The following is a 19,099-nucleotide window of genomic DNA, read 5'->3' on the forward strand; positions in this document are numbered from 1 at the left end:
TTAGACGTCTGTTTTCCATACTACAACGAACAGACCCTCAAAAGTCTAATTTGTAGGCACATAATATATATTGTTTGATCCGTGATGTCATTTTTTTAAAACATTATAAATTTATGATTTTAATATAAGATTTTTGGTTTATAAATCCTTACAGTACTCCCAGCAATGGATAAAATCTTCTTATTTTAAAACTATTTAAGTCAAAGAATGATAATAAAGTATAAAAACAAAAACTATTTTAGTCAAAGAATAATTGCCAGCAATGGATCTTGCATTAATTTGTAACATCCTCAAATAATAATTACAATATTTAAAAAAGAAAAAAAAATGTGTTCATAAATTCAAAGGACCACGGAAGAGAACTCGAATCAATTCCTCAGCATAATCTTCAATTAAGAGATTCAAAAATCGAGAAGGAATACTTTGAGTCAAGTATCTTTGAGACCCTCCTCCCCACCCACCCAATAAATCAGCCATAAAGAGAACTTTTTCAGATTATGGCATCAAATCCAATCATCCTTTGATTTGATCTTTTTTTTAAAAAAAAAAAACAAACAAACAGTGGGTTAGGCGACAGCTGGCCTAAGTGTATACATATAAAAAATGAAATATGTTTCTTAGCCTGAACAAATGGACAATGCGAAATACGTAATCCAGTTATAATTTGTAATAATATATAGTTCTATCCAAATGTTTGGTACCAAAAAAAAAAAAACCGAATTGTTTGTTCAACTTGCGATATATATATATATATATATATATATATATATATATATATATATATATGTATAGGTGCATGGAACTGATGCCCAAAATACATTACATATCCTCAGCATGGTTTTGTTTATATGTAAGAAGACGTCCACATGCACGCGCAGAAAGTTTATCCATATCGTTAATTAAACAATAAGATTTCAAACTATGTATGTATGATATATAACAATTCAAAAATATATAAAATCCATAAAAATTTCAATATTCAATTCCTTTGTGTTTTTTTTTAGTTATATCCCACTAATCAATCATTGACAGTGGTCAGATGCACGTAAATATATTGATTATTGTTTAATATATAGGACATGGTGACACGCTAGTAATAATTCGTTCGGTATAAATCAATTCATTTAACCAAAATCCAAAGTTCTAATTGGATACATTACGTGCAAGAATAATGAATGATCCCGAGAAAAAGCTGAGCAAAAATTTGTGTGAGATGGTCTCACATGTCGTATTTTGTGAGACATATTTTATTTGGGTCATCCATGAAAAGTATTACTTTTTATGCTAAGAGTCTTATTTTTTCTTGTGAATATCGGTATGAATGACAACCCGTCTCACAGATAAATATTCATGAGTCATGAGAGAACTAATTTGAAAGATTTCTTGAAGATTATTGTTAGATACCAATAATAAGTTATTCCAAATAACAAATTCAATTAGCTAAAAAAATTGTCTTTTAATATTTGAATTTTGGGTTAGATTAAATGTGTGCTGCATGGGATGATTTAATGGAAGGACCGATTGAGCAGTGGATATATAGAGAATGCTTATTTGTTTATTTAATTATTTGGTTTAGATTCCTAATTTAATTAATCCTTAAGATAGAATTTATATTCAGAAATTATTCCCAACTTGTTCTGTTCATTATATTCAAAGCCAAAAGTTTCGCCGGAGGGGATTAAACCACACTTTAATAATTTGGATCAATAAACGTATTATTGATCATGCTACATATAATGACCCAGGCGTACCTAAACATGTGGGGTCTAATCGTTATAAGCATACCCTATCATTTTTTGGTGTATGCGTATGATGGCTCAAACGGATTGGATGCTTCATACTTTGATGAAACGAAATTATAAAATAAAATGTCATTTTTTTTTAAGTAGAAAGTGACCTTTAGAGAAGTTGATTTCTATATTACTCTATGCAAGTTTTTTTTTTTTTTTTTTTTTTTTTCTCTCCCGCACTACTTTGAAAATCAATCTTTGGTTAATTGTTGGATGATAATTCTATAGCATACGAATTTAAAAGATACCGTTCCCAGTTGGGAATCGACATTCGTCTTTTAGAAGAACACATTCCGGTCATAGATGTGAAAAGTAATTGGGGTTTCAAATTCCTGAATCAAGAAGAAATTTGAAATGCGATATAATAGAAAAAAAGGTATAAACTATATGCTGAATTAAGTAAAATATAAATCAAGAATAATCTATATTTTTAAAATAAATTATTTAATTTAAAAATCAAGAAAAATAAGTATAAATCAAGAAGACAATTTAGTCAATTTTTTCCAGCACTTAATTAGATACCACGTTGGAAAAATGATTAAACTGTATAAAAATATCGAAGATAAACGATTAAAAATGAAATTTGATAACAGGAAAGAGCAAAAGCGCAAATAGAAAACAGTGAAAAACCAAAATCGTAGTTTTTTTTTTTTTTTTTTTTTTTGTTTTCAATTGCAGTTCATCTCCATGATGATGAAATTGCCGTGTAGCTTCCTCAACCTTGCTTACGTACAAACTTTTGACCATTAAATTTAAATATGAATTACTACGTCAAGAAAGAAGAAAATATAGTCAAGGTTCATTTATTTGCCAAGGTTACTCCAAAACTAGTGGATTTATTAAATCTTCTTCTTCCTTTCAACATCATATAATCAAGAAGAACTTGGTACAGATTTATACATATTTTAAATTGAACTGAGTTTCCAGGAACAAACTTGCTACAATTCATGAATTTGGGTCGAATACGGATGCCATTTCAGCCCCTAAGACTACAGCCTAGAGACAAATTCAAGTGACCTCACAGATTTAATATAATTTGACCCAACAATCATGGTTATTCCGACCCCACACGATGTAATTAACATCATTATCATTATTTTAATCACTTGAACACATAACGAGCACGCAATTTATTGTCATTGGGTCGTGCTTTAATTTAATCACTCTTTTTTTTTTTAAATGGATTATGCTACATGTACAAAATAGATTACAAATTAGTTTACAAACTATATTTGAAATTGTAAAACTATATTAAATGCACTTTTGAAAAGATTTTTTCCAAATAAAGTTCATAGATAATTTTGTGATGAAATGCATTTTGTAACCTAATTTATAATTCAATTTGTGGTTATAACATTTTTGTACACTAATTAACAAATAGCAAAACAACAGTGTTGTTGCGTTTTCCCCCATGGCAAAGGTATATTGGGATAGGTGCGTTAGTCTGTTTAATAATTTATTTTCATGTTTGTGCCAATCAAATGAAATGCCCAAATTACCTGATGTCAACATGTGTAATTAATTAGCTGTTTTGTATAATTTAGTTGTTCCATCAAGGTTTTTTTTATTATCGCATCCTGCAGCGGCCAATTTAATTAATGTTTTTCCGACACATTGATCAAGTGTTCAGAATGTTAAAATTGGAATTTGGACCTAACTCAACCTCAAAAGCTAGCTCAAGAGAGGAAGATTGTCCAAACTTATATATACAGCTCCCAGGTTATTTATCCAACCGATGTAAGACAATTAACACACCACTCTCACGCCTAGGAATGAACATCTGGAGCGTGGAGTCTACAAATGACATAATTATGGATAGAACGGGTGACTTAATTATAGGCAGTCCAACACATAACGGTGGAACCCGGGCTCTGATACCATGTTAAGATTGGAACTTGGACCTAACTCAACCCCAAAAGCTAGCTCAAGGGGGAGGATTGTCCAAGTCCCTATATACAACTCTCAAGTTATTTATCCAACCGATGTGCAACAATTGACAGAGAATAATCAACTTCCACTACAATTTTCAGGTGGATTGTTCCTGTTTGTAATACAAGATTACTTTTTTTGTATCGATATTTGTTTTCCTAAAAATTATAATCGATTATAACCGTGTAAATTAAATCTTTTTAAATTTTACGGTCGGTAAGTCGCTATGTGTTGTATCGCTCTCTCAACAGAGAGAGTTGTTGGACGCACCATAACAATTTTGATCCAAATGTTTTGAATAAAAATATGGAAATTTAATACAGAAAAGATTTGTACGTTTCAAATTTAATTCAGAATATACTCGAACACGGTAAATTCTAAATGTAACAATTTTTCACTGTTCGCTCCCTATATAAACCAGGATACGCATAGCCATTTTCAAGCCCTCAAAACCAATTTGCTGAGCTTTCTCCTCGTCTTTAAAACTCATAATTTTAAATTTACACTATCAAACTCCGCGCGGTACTGTATTCAAACCATAATGATGAAATCAGATGTCGAAAACCTCTGGCTCTTCGCTTTCGCGGCCTCAAAATGCGAATCCCTCACCCCCTCCACTGCCATAATCTTGACATTTCTCTTCCTTCTTTCATGCCTGATCCTGAACCTGGTTTTCTGGGCTCACCCCGGAGGTCCAGCATGGGGAAAATACAAATGGAGGAATCCCACAACATCAAAATCTCGATCCATTCCTGGCCCAAAAGGGGTTCCTGTTATAGGCAGCATTAGTCTGATGACAGGTCTAGCCCACCATAAATTAGCTGCTGCAGCTGAAGCCTGTGGAGGCAAACGGCTCATGGCTTTCAGCCTCGGCGAGACGCGGGCGATAGTCACCTGCAATCATGAGGTCGCGAAAGAAATTTTAAACAGCGCAACGTTCGTCGAACGCCCGGTGAATGAAACGGCATATAACTTGATGTTCAGCCGCTCCATCGGCTTCGCGCCTTACGGCGTTTATTGGCAGACACTACGGAAAATAGCCTCGGCCCATCTTTTCTCCCCTAAACAAATCAAAGCGTCTGAGTATCAACGTCTGGAAATAGCGAGCGAGATGGTATCGGTATTTGCTTCAAGTAAAGACGGTTTTCGCGTTAGGAATGTACTGAAACTCGCTTCGCTTAACAACATGATGTGCTCTGTATTTGGACGGAGGTACGGCCTCAGTTCAGTCAACTCGGAGACGGAGGAATTGAGGTTTTTGGTTGATGAAGGATACGATTTACTAGGAGAAGTGAACTGGGCCGATCACTTATCCTTCTTAACTGATTTCGACTTACAAAAAATCCGGTTGAGGTGCTCCCGGCTCGTGCCACGTGTGAGCAAGTTCGTCGGCCGGATTGTTGCTGAGCACAAGGCAGAAACTGGCAAGGTTAACGGTGATCTCGTAGATGTTTTGCTTTCTCTTGAGGGGAGGGAAAGATTGTCGGAGGCAGACATGATCGCCGTTCTTTGGGTAAGATAACACGCGGAACTTGTGCTTACTAAAATTTAATTTGATCGTCACGTCATCAACTATTTATTTTTTAAATTATAAGATGGAATTAAAATTTATACTTTATTTTTTCTCATATGTATTTGAACTTCCTTAAAATTTACTAATTTTTTTTTTGAACGTATAAATTTGATTGGTTTTATAATACAAACAATAACTAAAGTAGATAAATGAGTCATATTATATAGCACACACATGGCTTATACTATATCGCTTGAACTCTATTATATTACGGTAATATATACATTAGTCATTTTCGTAATTCCTAATTTATACGTTAGTCATTTTCGTAATTCCTAATTTAATTTTTTCACGGGTGATAAAAAAATGTCCTGTTTGGGGTTAGTTACCATGATGATGTTATATCTTATTAGCCGCGAATGAAAGCATTTTCATGAGCATATCTTCCTATTCTGGCTTGAAAGCAACCGTTGCTTTGTTTCATGTGCTCAAAAAGTAACCTATGAGCAGTTAAATAAATTTAGTACCATAAAAAAAAAAAAAAGAAAAGAAATCACGTATAAATAATTTACTTGACGACCAACCACTCTATTTTCAAAAAGGCACTTGCTTAATTAGTAACATTGTTAAGGTAAACTTGGAGAAAAAATTTCTACTTTTGGCTAGTTTTTCTTTCAATATCTTTTCACCTTTTATTATCTCTGTTATATATGTTTTCACGGTGTTAAAAATTTTTTATACGTGGAACGAGGTATAAACTCTTTAATTATTTCCTACTTAACTTGATGCAGGAAATGATATTTAGGGGAACTGATACTGTTGCAGTGTTGATAGAATGGATATTAGCAAGATTGGTGTTGCACCCTGATGTGCAATCAAAGGTTCATGATGAGCTGGACAAGGTTGTGGGCAGGTCTCGCGCGGTAACGGAGTCTGACTTAACCGAGTTCGTGTACTTAACAGCGGTCATCAAGGAAGTTTTAAGGTTTCACCCGCCAGGCCCACTTCTTTCTTGGTCCCGTTTGTCCATAAGGGATTCCGCGGTGGATGGATATCATGTGCCCGCGGGAACCACCGCGATGGTTAATATGTGGGCCATTATGAGGGATCCAACTGTTTGGGATGATCCCTTGAACTTTAAGCCCGAGAGATTTATGAACCGGGAATCGAATATGGAGTTCTCGGTTATGGGATCCGATTTGAGGTTAGCGCCTTTTGGGTCTGGCCGGAGGTCGTGCCCGGGAAAAACATTTGGCATGACTACGGTGAATTTCTGGGTGGCTACGCTCTTGCATGAATTCGAGTTTTTGCCTTGTGGTTCAAGTGTAGATTTGTCGGAAGTGTTAAAGTTGTCTTGTGAGATGGTTCACCCACTCGAGACTAGAGTCAAGCTCAGGCGTTGAACATGGCAGGCCATGATTCGAATTTGTATAAAACGTACCTAAGTATAATAGAACTGCTATATTCGAAATATTAGTTTATGAACAGAAAAAAAAGTGGCCAGCGCAAAGAAGACAAGATCAAGAATATTAATGGATGGTGGCCTAGTTGATGTCTACATATAACTGTAGTTGTATCGATCTCTACAAGCTTAATTTTCTTTATGTGAATCTTGTTTGTAGGTTTTGTGATCTTCCAATTGTCTTTGAAGAAATTCAGAGTTGATTTTAATTCGAAAATGTAGTGTGTTTTATATATTGTATAATCCTAGACTTGTACGTAGCCATAAAATTATTAAGAGCATATATTGGTATTGTGGGAGCCATGACTTAGATTTGTTGGGAAACGTCCGCAACAGATATGGCACTCGGAACAGGAGGATGGAGAGGGACATTTACGTTAATTAATTAACGGATCATTCTTAAATCAAAACGATATATCATACATACGTAGTGAAACGATGAGGATCAATGCTATCAATCTCAACAAGATTTTTTTTTTATGAACTGTAACTCTTTTTTTTTAAAAAAAAAAAATCTTTGTTCCCATAATTTTGTAATCTATTTTAAATGATATTGAACAAAACGTGTCAAGATTAGAAATTTTTATTTTGGAAAATTGTCACATAAGAGACTAAAAAATTTGGAGATGTTCAAGCAATTTATGATTAGGAAATAATAAGTCGCAATCTCCGTGCAACAGATTTCGCAAATATATATAAAAAAAAAAAGGAGATGCGCGGTTTTACCCTAGGCGGAGTGCGAGAGTGGAGCCCCCCCCCCCCAAGTGGATCCTTCTTTTTTTTAAAAATAAAAATAAAAAAATAGAAAGTGGGTCCTTAGTTAATAGTGAAAAATTGACCCCAGAATTAAGGATTTGTTTAATATAATTATTTAGTTGCAGATGTTAATTACTGTGGCGATTGAATGCATGTGCGAACAAATTGCAGGATTTAAATAAATATATTCAATTTTGATTGAATGAGCAGGCAGTGTAGGTGCACCGTCAGTGCTGATTCACGAAAGTCTTAAATGTATTCATCTGATTAATCCCTTCCCTTGTCTCTTCCTTGCAAGGATTTTTTACAAAGCACGGGCTAAATTATTATCGGATAAGAAAAATACATTTCCATCCATTTTGTTTTTATCGAAAAATGACTCTTAAAAATAAAAGGATAACATTTCATTAACGATTTCAAAAATATGGCTGAAATTCATATACACTAGTCCCTCTCTCCAACGATCAACGATGAGACTATTTTTGCAATATTAACACTTATGTTCAAATTTTGTATTCAACACATTAAAATTTTGGTTTTAGGAAGATCTGTGTTTGACATGTCACATGTTTTGATGGCCACTTTCCAAACCTTTCCAAACCTATTTTTTCTTGACGATGGTGATAAATAATTAAATAAATAAGAGATTAATATTCAATGTTTTGTTCTGTTTTGTTTTGTTTTTAAAGTTTGGAAACTTTTTTATGGCAAGATATTGAGAAATGACTCTATAAAAAAGAGGAAAGATTTGAGTTCAAACACAAGTAAAAGATTGACAAATTAATGTTTTCGGGAAGACACTTAATTCATGCGTAATAATATAATAAATTGTGTTTTTTTAAATGATATAAAGTTGAAAAAGATCGTGTGTGTAGATATATATTATGACGGAGCTGGCAACTGCTACTCATATGTGCATATTGGATGTGTTGAATGTAGTATTTTACAAACCACGACAATCAAATAAACTACACCAAACAAGTCTTGTACAACATATTCGTACAAGAAGTGTTGGTAAGGAATAGAATTGTGACTAATTGGTCATTAGTACACCTATTCCACCAACTTGTAAGTTTTCTCAGGGACGGAATAAATGTATTTTTTTTATGACATGAGAACCTGCCTCGACTATTTTTTATGTGCATCGAGTAAACTTTTGGACTAATGCAATAGTTTGCAAACCACGTTAGTCATATAAGCCACACTGGACAAGTTCTGTGTGACAAGCTCGTCCGAGAAAGTATCGGTGAGAAGAATCAAACTCCAGACTATTGATCAAAAATTCATCTATTCCACCGACTCAGACAATATTTATGAGCCCGAATAAGTGAATATTGATCATATTGGAATTTGTGAGAATTGGTGAAATTTAATTTTGAGAACATGTTGAAAATGAGGTGATATATTTATCTTCGATTTATAAATAAAATAAATGCATTCTAGAAAAATAAAATCAAATATTAATTTTTAAGAAATATATCTCCCTTAAATGACGTATATTTCTTAAAAAATTATAAGTTCTACGGCTGATTGGTGAAATTCGATGAAATGGCGAGGAAGAGACTTGGAGAGGGACTTCCCACCTCTCCCCGAGGCTCTGTCTTTTAACCCTGAACTCCGATGGAGACATCTAAATGTTTAACACACACACACACATACATATATATGTGTATGTATATATAGACTAAAATTTTCTGTGTTATTATATATATTTGGATAAGTCCATGATCTATGATTATTAACTTATAAAACAACTATTTTTCCTTAAAAAAACCTTATACAACTATTTATGTCGGTTTCAATCCCCTTCATGGATTTGGAGGCTACATTTTAGACCATTTGTTTTCATTCGCATGCCATGTGCTTTTAATATAAAATAAACTAAAAATTGTCATATATATATATATATATATATAAAATAAACTAAAAATTGTCATTTCTAAAAATGAAAAAATGACAATGTCTAAATAACATTCCTTATGCAGATTATATAAATAACCACGTACGAACGATTCTTACATATATACAGTAAACATTCATGCTCGGCCAAATCTTATCTTATATATGAAGTAAACGTTCGTATGTGTATAATCAGCAGACAAGAACATTTAGTTATTTAGACATTGTCCACTTTTAATACTAAAAAATGACAATTCAATGCCAACACAATTAGATATCCTGATATTATATAGTCCATGCTTCAATCGATCGATGAATGTTCGCCCATGGAGGATCCCCTCCCATCCGAATTCACGTGTATTTTAATACACCTACGTGAAGGGAATGTTCATTTTTTTTATCCAAATCTAATCTAATCTAATCTAATCTAATCTAATAAATAAATATCTCAAATAACTTTGTTGGCCTAGTAAGATGGTGCAATAAATATTCACTGACCTGTAGTACGTCTGGTCGAATTGGTGAACGTACAATTAACTTTATCGATGGGATTTTTATGGTTGTATGGAGGTGGGCATATCCCAAGAATCTAGCAGGTCGAAATTTTGAAATGTACTAATTGCACCAGAGAAAAGGACTAGTGCTCCCAGCATTCAATTAATTAATTAATGCTTTCATTTTCAACTATGGATCCATGTATATGGACAATATTGACCATTTGTTAATTATTTTTAATTATTTTAGGAATATTGACCGGTTTTTTTTTTTTTTTTTTTTAGGAATATTGACCAGTTATTTCGTCCCCTAAGGAATTGCATTATTGGTATATATATGTGTACTGACTCGTCCACTGATTAATTAATATGGACGAATTCAATATAATAAACTATGCTTATTATTTTCTGATTTGCTCTATTTTAATGGAAGAGAAACTCAGGCCGAATACTTCAATCTATGTATTATAAGGTATTCGATGGGAGAAAAAAATTTTCATTTAAATATTAGTTTTAGGCTGAGTTTGGTTAGGGGATTAAGTGGGTTTATGAATTTTTAATCAACATAATCCCATGTTTGGTAAGATTTTTATTTAACCAAGTCAATCCCTCTTATAAATGATTAGGTTATATTAATTAGGATAAAATAATCAATCCCCACCTCTTAGGATTATTTATCCAACTCTTAATTCAACATATTTTTTCAATTTTGCCCTTCTTCTATATCTAAACTCACCAACACTTCCCGCCGCCGCCGCCGGCCGACCGCTGATCGCCGGCAGATCGCCGCAGCCACCGGCCACCGCCGACCACAGCCGCTGCTGGCCGGCCGACCACCGCCGCCGAAGTGGAGGGCAATTTTGTCAATTAATCAAAAAATTCTTAATCATCACATTCTTAACGATTATAACAAACATAATACTATTTTATAATTATCTATTTCAATCATTTTCTTAATCATCTATCTCTTAATCATTTCATAATTTTATTCTCCAACCAAACGTAGCCTTAATTTATTGTCCTATATAATGGCATTCATCTTCCTTTATTTTTTTAATCGCCTTAAGAATTGTAACAACCAAATTTATTGAAAACTGCTTGATGGATTTAGATTTGATTAATAAACTCGTTTAATTTAAACGTATATTCTCTCGTGGGGCAAAAGAGAAAAAGATCAATATACAAGAATCTGCTTATATTGCAAGCACTGCATTGCATGTGTTCGGGCTTCCTTGGAAAAGAATCGTGAGATATTCTAGCTAGTGTAGTTATCCCCCTGTTCTCTCTGGCTGCCTTCAGATTTTCAAAGGCAGAAGATCAAAGCCCTTTACATATAACAACTTGCGTGCAAGAATTTTTGTCAATGACAATTTTAACATCGATCAAGACTCTCTTTGATACTACATGAAGCCCCAGCAAGAACACTACTGCAAATCTCCCTATGGATAAAGTTCAAAATTAGATTTTGATGATTATTATAACATGTGAGAGAAGTAAGAGTTTGCGATAATCTTCTTGTGGCCGGGGTTTTCTTGACTGATGCGAATAGATAATTTTCCTATTAAAACATACATTTTGAAATATTTATGTATCATCATCATGATTTTTGATATATCAACAAGCCAAGTGAGCCAAGCGATAGATCATAAGATCGTATACCAATTATAAATTTCACGATATTTTCAATTACAAATATAAACATCTACTAGACATCCATTTTCGTGCTGCGCGCATTGTTCAAGGTAATTTGATGTTATTAGTCTAGATTGGATTTATCCGATATTGGGTTATCGTTTAATTTATTTTGAGAATATACATTTGAGGTGAAAAATATTGTGATCTTAAAACATCAATATCTACGAGACAAGATAAATTTGGGAGAGTAGAATTTCATTGGAATCACTCAACATCTGTAAAACATTGATTAGACATGGATTTTCTAGAAAACGTTGATAACTTCGAAGAGATCGTTAAATATATATGAAAATTATGTTGATCTAATCTATTGAAGAACTCGAGCATGTCTTGGATTCCTAAAGCGCGATACATTGGCAAACAGGTTTTAATGGAAACCAAAGTAACTTTTCGTAATTAGTGACTGCAGAAATTCATGAAATAAATTCACTGAACAACTTATTTACTATATTTTTTGAGTCATTTGGAGAGATTAAATTAAATAGTTGTCATGTACCCTATGATGTTGCCAAAAAGAAGAAGAAGAAGAAGAAGAAGAAGAAAGAAAACAAACAAACAAAAAAACTCAACTTAATCAATCACTTATGAATTATAGAACTGCCAATTCAGTGAGCAGGTTTTCATTCTGCAAAAATATTTAATCAGCAACTTTTCTAATGCAAAAAAGCTGGTATAACATATGCCTTTAAGACAATGTCCTAAGGGTTGATTCAATGACAATCGACAGACAATGTGTCACATATGCTTTTTCATGTGTGATTACTGGTAATGCATTGGGTATAACATAAAAAATAATATGCGATGTATTATATATTATTGGATCAACCCTTGGGTAGTATCGAATCAACAAGCTAGACTATGCGTTTATGTCTAGTTCATAGATTATGGCCAAATTTGCCTACCTCTGTGAGTGACGAAATTACGGTTATGGTTTTCGGTAGGACTGAGAAAAAATATCGCAATTTTGGTATATCGTATATATCATATCGAAATATAACGCATATACCGATATTAAAGATATACCGAAAATTTCGGTACGATATTATATCGTACTTATTTGGGCCAAACTTTCAATTGTTATTTTATTATGTGTTGGACTTGTTTTTAAATTTGACAGTGGGCTGAAAACAATAGTTAATAAGTGAAAGAACTTATCACTAGCCTTACAAGAAAACCAACTCACTCGTGTTTCATCTTCATTGTAGTTCCTGTCGCGGCAAAAAAACTCTAAGCCTCATTCTAAAGAGAAAAAAAAAACCCTAAGCCTTACTTTTGAATCGAAGACAACGGAAAATCTACACAAATAGACGAGAAATCGATGATTGTGAGAGGTAAATCCCTTTTTATTTTGACTCTTTCTTGATTTACTTGGATAGGAGATTGGACTTTGTGGACTTTGGAGATTTTATATTTCGATGAGAAAACTCTGTGCCGATTATACAATCATGCTGCCTCACCTATTTTGTTCTTTCGGTCTCTCTAAATTAGTTTCTCTATTATATAAGAATAAAGCTGCATTATTCCAAATTTTCTATATCTTGTATTAATACTTTTAAAAAGTTAGTAAATTTGCCAGAATATTGTCTTTAACACAGCTATGTTAACTCATGAGAATGTTGATGACTCTCTTTTAAATGAAATGGATTGGAATGATCCAAACTTGCTAAAAATTTATCACTTTTACACATTTGCATAAGATTGGTCCAGCTAACTGCGGTATTTTCCCAAGGTTAGTTGGAAATAGAACTCAACAGTTTTTTTAAAAATAATTTCGGTATAGACGGTATTACCGATACCGTATCAAAAAATCGGAATACAAAATATATTGGTAAGAACGGTATGAATTATAAATCAGGCACAATATCGGTATCAGTATTTTCGGTACTGAAATTTTCGGTACGATATACGATTTTTTTGAAAAAATCGGTATACCGTACCGAACCAACCCTAGTTTCCAGGTTTCACCGAAAATCTATACCATTAATAATATATTTCATCATCCTCCTACTAAGAAAAACTAATTCGTCAAAGATTGTTATTCGTAGAAGCATATGATCTAATAAATGTTTAAACAAGTCTAAAATAACTAAAAATAATTATTAATTATTAAAACATAAATATCTGTAAACTACTATCGATAAATAATATTATTAGGAAAATAATTTTGCGTATTTTAAATTAATTATGTTTTAGTTTTAAAAAAATTGTTACAGTTTGAAATAAAATTAATTATCTTAAATGATTGTATTCATTGATTCACATACAAACAGATTAATTAAGATGAATTATTAATACAATATTTAAAAACAAACAATCAAATCAGAATTAGAAAAATGATTGTTTTTAATCAAGTCGATCAAGTGCAATTTATAAGTATTTTGGCGTAAAAAGTATAATGAACTTTTTTTGAGAAGAATCGAAAAATACAATGATCTCGATTTTTAATCATTCTTTTTAATTTTGGTATAAATTATTATTCACCATCATGAAGTAACTCAAAATTCGAGTAACGGGGGAGTAACGGGGGTGAAAGGAGTGTATTTGTTTCCGAGAGTTGTATTACGGAGTGAAACAATTCTCCATCCTTAAGCTAGCTTCTAGGATTGAATTAGGTCCAAGTCATAATCTTAATATAGAGTCTATGAAAAAAATAAAACTCTAGACGTAACCATTTTAATCGATTTTAAATAATATACGACACTAGAATGAGGAAAATAAATTAACATCGCATACGAGACATTGGAAAATAAAAACCATATCCATTAATACATGATCAGTAAGTACGTTCACGCCAAAGAGATATTTAATTCTGCGGAGTTTAACGAGTACAAAACTCTAACGATTTAACGACAATAATATTACCTTACAAATCCACTTCACTAAAATAAAATTGTTCAGCACACACAAATGGATATCAACTTCGATCCAAACGTACATATATATATTACTCAAACACCATTGCCATCTGCAACCAAATAAGAAAATAAATGTAGTTATTGAAACTATACAGACAATTGGACCTGAATTTGATACAATCTTATAAATATTAAAAAATATATAAACATAGGAAAAACAATTGAATGTCTGATCAATTCCATAATAGGGACATATGAAAGAAAACGTGAAGCACGTGACCCGTGCCCCGCCATTGTCCATCTTCTTTATACCAAAGATCGTATTCATTTTTAACAAACTTTTCGAGATGTGGTCGATTCACTATCACAAAAGAATATAAAAATATTTAAATACTTGACCACAGTTAGCTATTTATTCTTACTCTAGTATATGTTATTTAAATAGTTTTATTTCTTTCGAATATAAGCCACATATTCAACTTTTATCGATCATGGTTTGAAACGCGACTGAGAATTATTTTAGCAGTGGCCTGACTAGCTAGGTTCTATTTGGAATCATATCCTTTATGCTTACTCCGGGGGACCCAATAGCTATTCCATTTTTTTTGGGAGATCGATTTAATTATTAAAAATTCCATTTTGGATCGATTTAATAGATCATAATAATGTGAGGAAATAAATTAGATTTGACGATGGAGGCAAGCTCAATTTGGATTGAAAAGGAAAGAGCTAGCTAATACGTACGTACATACACTAGTTTCAAAGGTTCATGTGTGATGCTGGGGAAATAAGAGGCAAACCTAGCTATGACAGCGTATACAATTATGGCAATCTAATAAAGCGCGTGTAAATGGGATTGTTAAAAGATTAAAAATCCGTCATTGTTTTGTACGTGTTATATCATGAAATAACTCACCGGGAGAACTATCAGTCTGACGTAGTAGAGCATGCAAACCACGTTATAAAGGTAAAAGCGTTTACCTACTCCATCATGACTATTGATCAAGCATTTACCTACTCCACCATGTGTCTCGGAGGGGCCATAATTTTTTTTATATATAATTATATGGAAAGTCGCACCTTGAGAAATTGGAAGGAGTGGGATTGATTCGTTAACCTTGGGGATGTACTTGATGTTGCTCTCGTTGACTTCCTTGTTGAGGAGTCCAAGCTCTGGATGGATCTTTCTCTTCAACATTCTCCTCACCAACTAAATACACATGCAAACACCATCAAAATTATATTAATACCCACCAAATCCAATAAATAAAGGACAACTGCCATAAAATATAGTATCATTGATTGTGTTTTTGTTCTCGAATTTTTGTGGCAAACATTCGGCTTCAACGGATTATGTATTTTATATATTTAACCATGCATGCAAAGAAGCAAGTGATGATAAATTTATAAATTACTCGATGCAATTTGTGAATAGGGCGAGCATTCTTGGAGTCTCCAGTTCCTCCAGAAAGCAGCAGCTTCTTTGCGAATGCGAGGCGGCCATATCCATGTTTCTTTGAGCTTGCCTTCTCTTTCATTAATTCCTGTAATTTCTTCTTGTTCTTCTTTTTCTGCAACTCATCATCATCAGCATCCCAATTATCAGCGGAGAACAGGTCTGCAAGTGTGATCCTCTCCTTCTTCATGTCCACATCCACGTCCCGATCATTCTCCTTCATCACCATCATCACCTGATCAAAATCCTTGTTTCCATTCATCTTAATGTAATCCGCCGCTGGATCATACTGCTGGAGCAGCGCCTCGTAATCATGTGCATAAACTGCGTACACTTGCGGATTCACCTCTTCTTCTTCGTCGTAGACTTCTTCCTCTTCGGAATCTGTAATAGCCTCATCGTTTTCAGTCGATTCGAGTTCTTCGGATTCTTGGTTTTGATCATTATCGAGAAATTCAAGATCATGATCATCGTCTTGTTCATCAACAGCATCTTTCGTTAATGGATCGTATCCAAATGTTCCTATAGTTAAGATCCCTCCTTTCCAGCAACCAAACACAGAATCACCAAATGTAGTGTTATCAACCAGAAACTGATTAGCGTCACCACTTTCATCTAGAATAACTCCATTTTTCTTTGAATTTTGCGCTGCAGACCCATCTGTCGATTTTTCAAATTAAAATAAACCATTTTTCATTCATCATGTATCAATGGATCCAAGAAAGCAAAAAATTAAACAGGGTCTGACCATATATATTACCTTTAAGCTTTCGGTGAACCCAGTTGAAGATCTACATTTATGTGTAAAGTAAAAACATTAAATTTGAAAAGAAACAACACGAGGAATTGAAAAACGTTAAACAAACTTAAATTAATCAAGAACACATGCGTTGTTTTCGTGCAATCAAATGAAATAGGAAAAAATTAACTTGTTACAATAGAAATATTGTCTGTGAAGAACTAAAGAAAAGTACTTGCCTTCATTTTTTCTTGGGGGATTTTGGGAAGTTGAATGAAACTGAAGCTTTGGTGAAGGTTGTGGCGAAGCATATTACAGAGATGGAGTGGGGCCCGAACAGAAGAAGGGTACAAATGGCTGCCACGTGTCAGAAATAGATGGCCCGCTAGGATAGCTTTGTTTGGGACACTCTTTTTGGCTGCTCTCTCTGTCACCTTCGATGCAGCCAAATATAGTGCGAATTCACAAACATGCCCTCGTGTTATATATCGTCCTTAAATTGGGTCACTTCCTTCCATATCCATGTAACTGTTTTCTTTGTTTTTGAATGAATGTATTTTCTGTTAATATATATATAATTTAAAAAGTCATATTAAAACCGTATCATCATAGGATTATTATAATAAATTTTGGTGTGACAGATGATGGAAGTTGAGTAGAGGTGAACTGATGAGTGAAACATATAAGCCAGTAGTCAACTGATAAAAATGTCAGTCAAAGGTTAATTTGTACACATAGAATACATATATATGTAAATAGACTGATCGAGTGATAGTGGTGTGTTTGGTTACTGAATATGCTAAAACCAAAGGAGACGAGCTAGCTAGGGGTGATAGAATGTGTGTTTTCATGGGGCCAGCTTGTACAAAATACATGCTAAAGTTAGCTCCCTTGCCTTGGAATCTTCCTTCTTCGTTTTCCATTGTTTGGCCTCACAAATTTGTACTCAACATGTTGTACACTAGTCTCCTGTAGGTCATGCATGCATCCCACTTTATTATTACATATCGATCATCACTTTGTCGGCAAAGTTTGATTTTCATCTAGTCATGTGTTCTTCAGTTTTTCATTCACAAGCGACCTCTTTATTTCAAGTGTTTTTTTAGATGGGATTAAAATCTAAATGGAAAAGGTATACAAAAGAGAAATTGGAACCGAAAACAAAACTACCAACCCTCGTGTTAAGTCTTGAGAAGTTAATTTACATCACTTTAATTATTGGATTTGCGCCGGATAAAGCTCGACTCCAATATCATTTTTTTTTAACAAAAATCCAAAAATTAAGTTTAACGTTTGTTTTATTGTTAAGTTCGACGCAGGTCTTAAAATGTTGAGTTAAGTTTAATTGTAGTACATATTTCATAAGAAAGTGTTTTTTATAATAAAGGTTCTTTAAATTTTTTTCTTAAAAAACCCTTCTCATTTTATTTCAAAGAAAAAAATAGTTGAAAAATAAAAATATTGCATGTGCGTCTCTTCGGATCAAGATCCTGTGCTATGGGTTTTGATAAAAATTATTTATTTTAAAAATTGGTAATTTTATATATATTTTAATTATTTTAAAATCAAAATTATATTTTTTATATTTATAATATGTGATTAATAATTCAATTTAAAGTTACAATTTTATTTTTGGTTACAAATATATATTGTGGTGGTAAAATGACGTTTCTCTTATCACTTTTTCTTTTATAATTTTTTCAACCCTTTTTTTTTAAATGTTAACAAAAATTTATTTTTTTGTTACAAATATGCGATTCCGAACGAACAAGAAAAAACGACCGTACATTCAGTTTTTTTAAATATTATAGTTTTTGTAAAAAAAACTATTTTCTCCTTTTTTTATCTTGTTAATTTTTATTTTAGAAGTTAAAATTTATTAATCACATATTTGTAATAAAAATTAAATTAACGTCTAAATACATGAAATATATTTATATTTTTTAGGGATATAAGAAATAATCCAATTTAAAAAATGTACAAAAAATTTAAAAAAGTCGAACATATCGAACAATTAAGAATAATACAAAAAAATTGACACGATATAAAAATAAAATTATCTTGTATAATTTTTCTTGTTCAAACGCTTAGTTTTTTTAATTTTTTTTACTTTTTTTTTTAAATTGGATTATTTCTTAAATCTCTAAGCAAGAAAAAAAAAATTTTTGTATTTAAAACTTTAAAAAGGAATGAGACAAATTAACAATGCAAAAAAGGAGAAAATAGTTTTTCAAAAGAATTAGAATATGAAAAAGCCAAAAAAATTATTATTTTTGTTACAAATATATGATTAATAAAATTTTAACTTCTAAATAAAAAATTAACAAGATAAAAAAGGAGAAAATAGTTTTTTTTAAAAGAAATATAATATTAAAAAATTGAATGTACCGTTGTTTTTTCTTGTTCGTTAGGAATTACATATTTGTAATAAAAAAATTAAATTTTTATTAACATTTTTTTAAAAAAAGAGTTGAAAAAATTATAAAAGAAAACTTAATAACAAAGACGTTA

The 19,099-nt window shown here is 32.4% G+C and overlaps 2 protein-coding genes across 2 annotated transcripts; one reads left to right on the forward strand and one right to left on the reverse strand.

Moving 5' to 3' along the window:
* Positions 1-4,144: 4,144 nt before the first annotated feature.
* Positions 4,145-6,903, forward strand: LOC142553009 (cytochrome P450 78A3-like). The gene is made up of 2 exons (XM_075662977.1): positions 4,145-5,232; positions 6,024-6,903. Exons 1-2 carry the CDS (start codon positions 4,261-4,263, stop codon positions 6,633-6,635), a joined length of 1,584 nt encoding a protein of 527 aa, XP_075519092.1. The 5' UTR covers positions 4,145-4,260; the 3' UTR covers positions 6,636-6,903.
* A 7,412-nt stretch (positions 6,904-14,315) lies between these two features.
* LOC142553010 (protein TILLER ANGLE CONTROL 1-like) lies at positions 14,316-16,899 on the reverse strand. The gene is made up of 5 exons (XM_075662978.1): positions 16,828-16,899; positions 16,610-16,640; positions 15,809-16,509; positions 15,474-15,603; positions 14,316-14,503 (listed from the first exon to the last, which is right to left on the reverse strand). The coding sequence occupies exons 1-5, from the start codon at positions 16,897-16,899 to the stop codon at positions 14,487-14,489; spliced, it is 951 nt and encodes a 316-aa protein (XP_075519093.1). The 3' UTR covers positions 14,316-14,486.
* Positions 16,900-19,099: the final 2,200 nt, after the last annotated feature.

The sequence above is a fragment of the Primulina tabacum genome, chromosome 8 (assembly GCF_025594145.1).
Source record: "Primulina tabacum isolate GXHZ01 chromosome 8, ASM2559414v2, whole genome shotgun sequence".
NCBI classification, from domain to species: domain Eukaryota; kingdom Viridiplantae; phylum Streptophyta; class Magnoliopsida; order Lamiales; family Gesneriaceae; genus Primulina; species Primulina tabacum.

Coding starts and splice junctions, on each gene's coding strand:
- LOC142553009 (XM_075662977.1), top strand. CDS start 4,261: ATGATGAAATCAGATGTCGAAAACCTCTGGCTCTTCGCTTTCGCGGCC. Junction 5,233..6,023: donor ACATGATCGCCGTTCTTTGG/GTAAGATAACAC, acceptor AACTTGATGCAG/GAAATGATATTTAGGGGAAC.
- LOC142553010 (XM_075662978.1), bottom strand. CDS start 16,899: ATGCTTCGCCACAACCTTCACCAAAGCTTCAGTTTCATTCAACTTCCC. Junction 16,510..16,609: donor GGTTCACCGAAAGCTTAAAG/GTAATATATATG, acceptor AAAAATCGACAG/ATGGGTCTGCAGCGCAAAAT. Junction 15,604..15,808: donor CTATTCACAAATTGCATCGA/GTAATTTATAAA, acceptor ATGTGTATTTAG/TTGGTGAGGAGAATGTTGAA.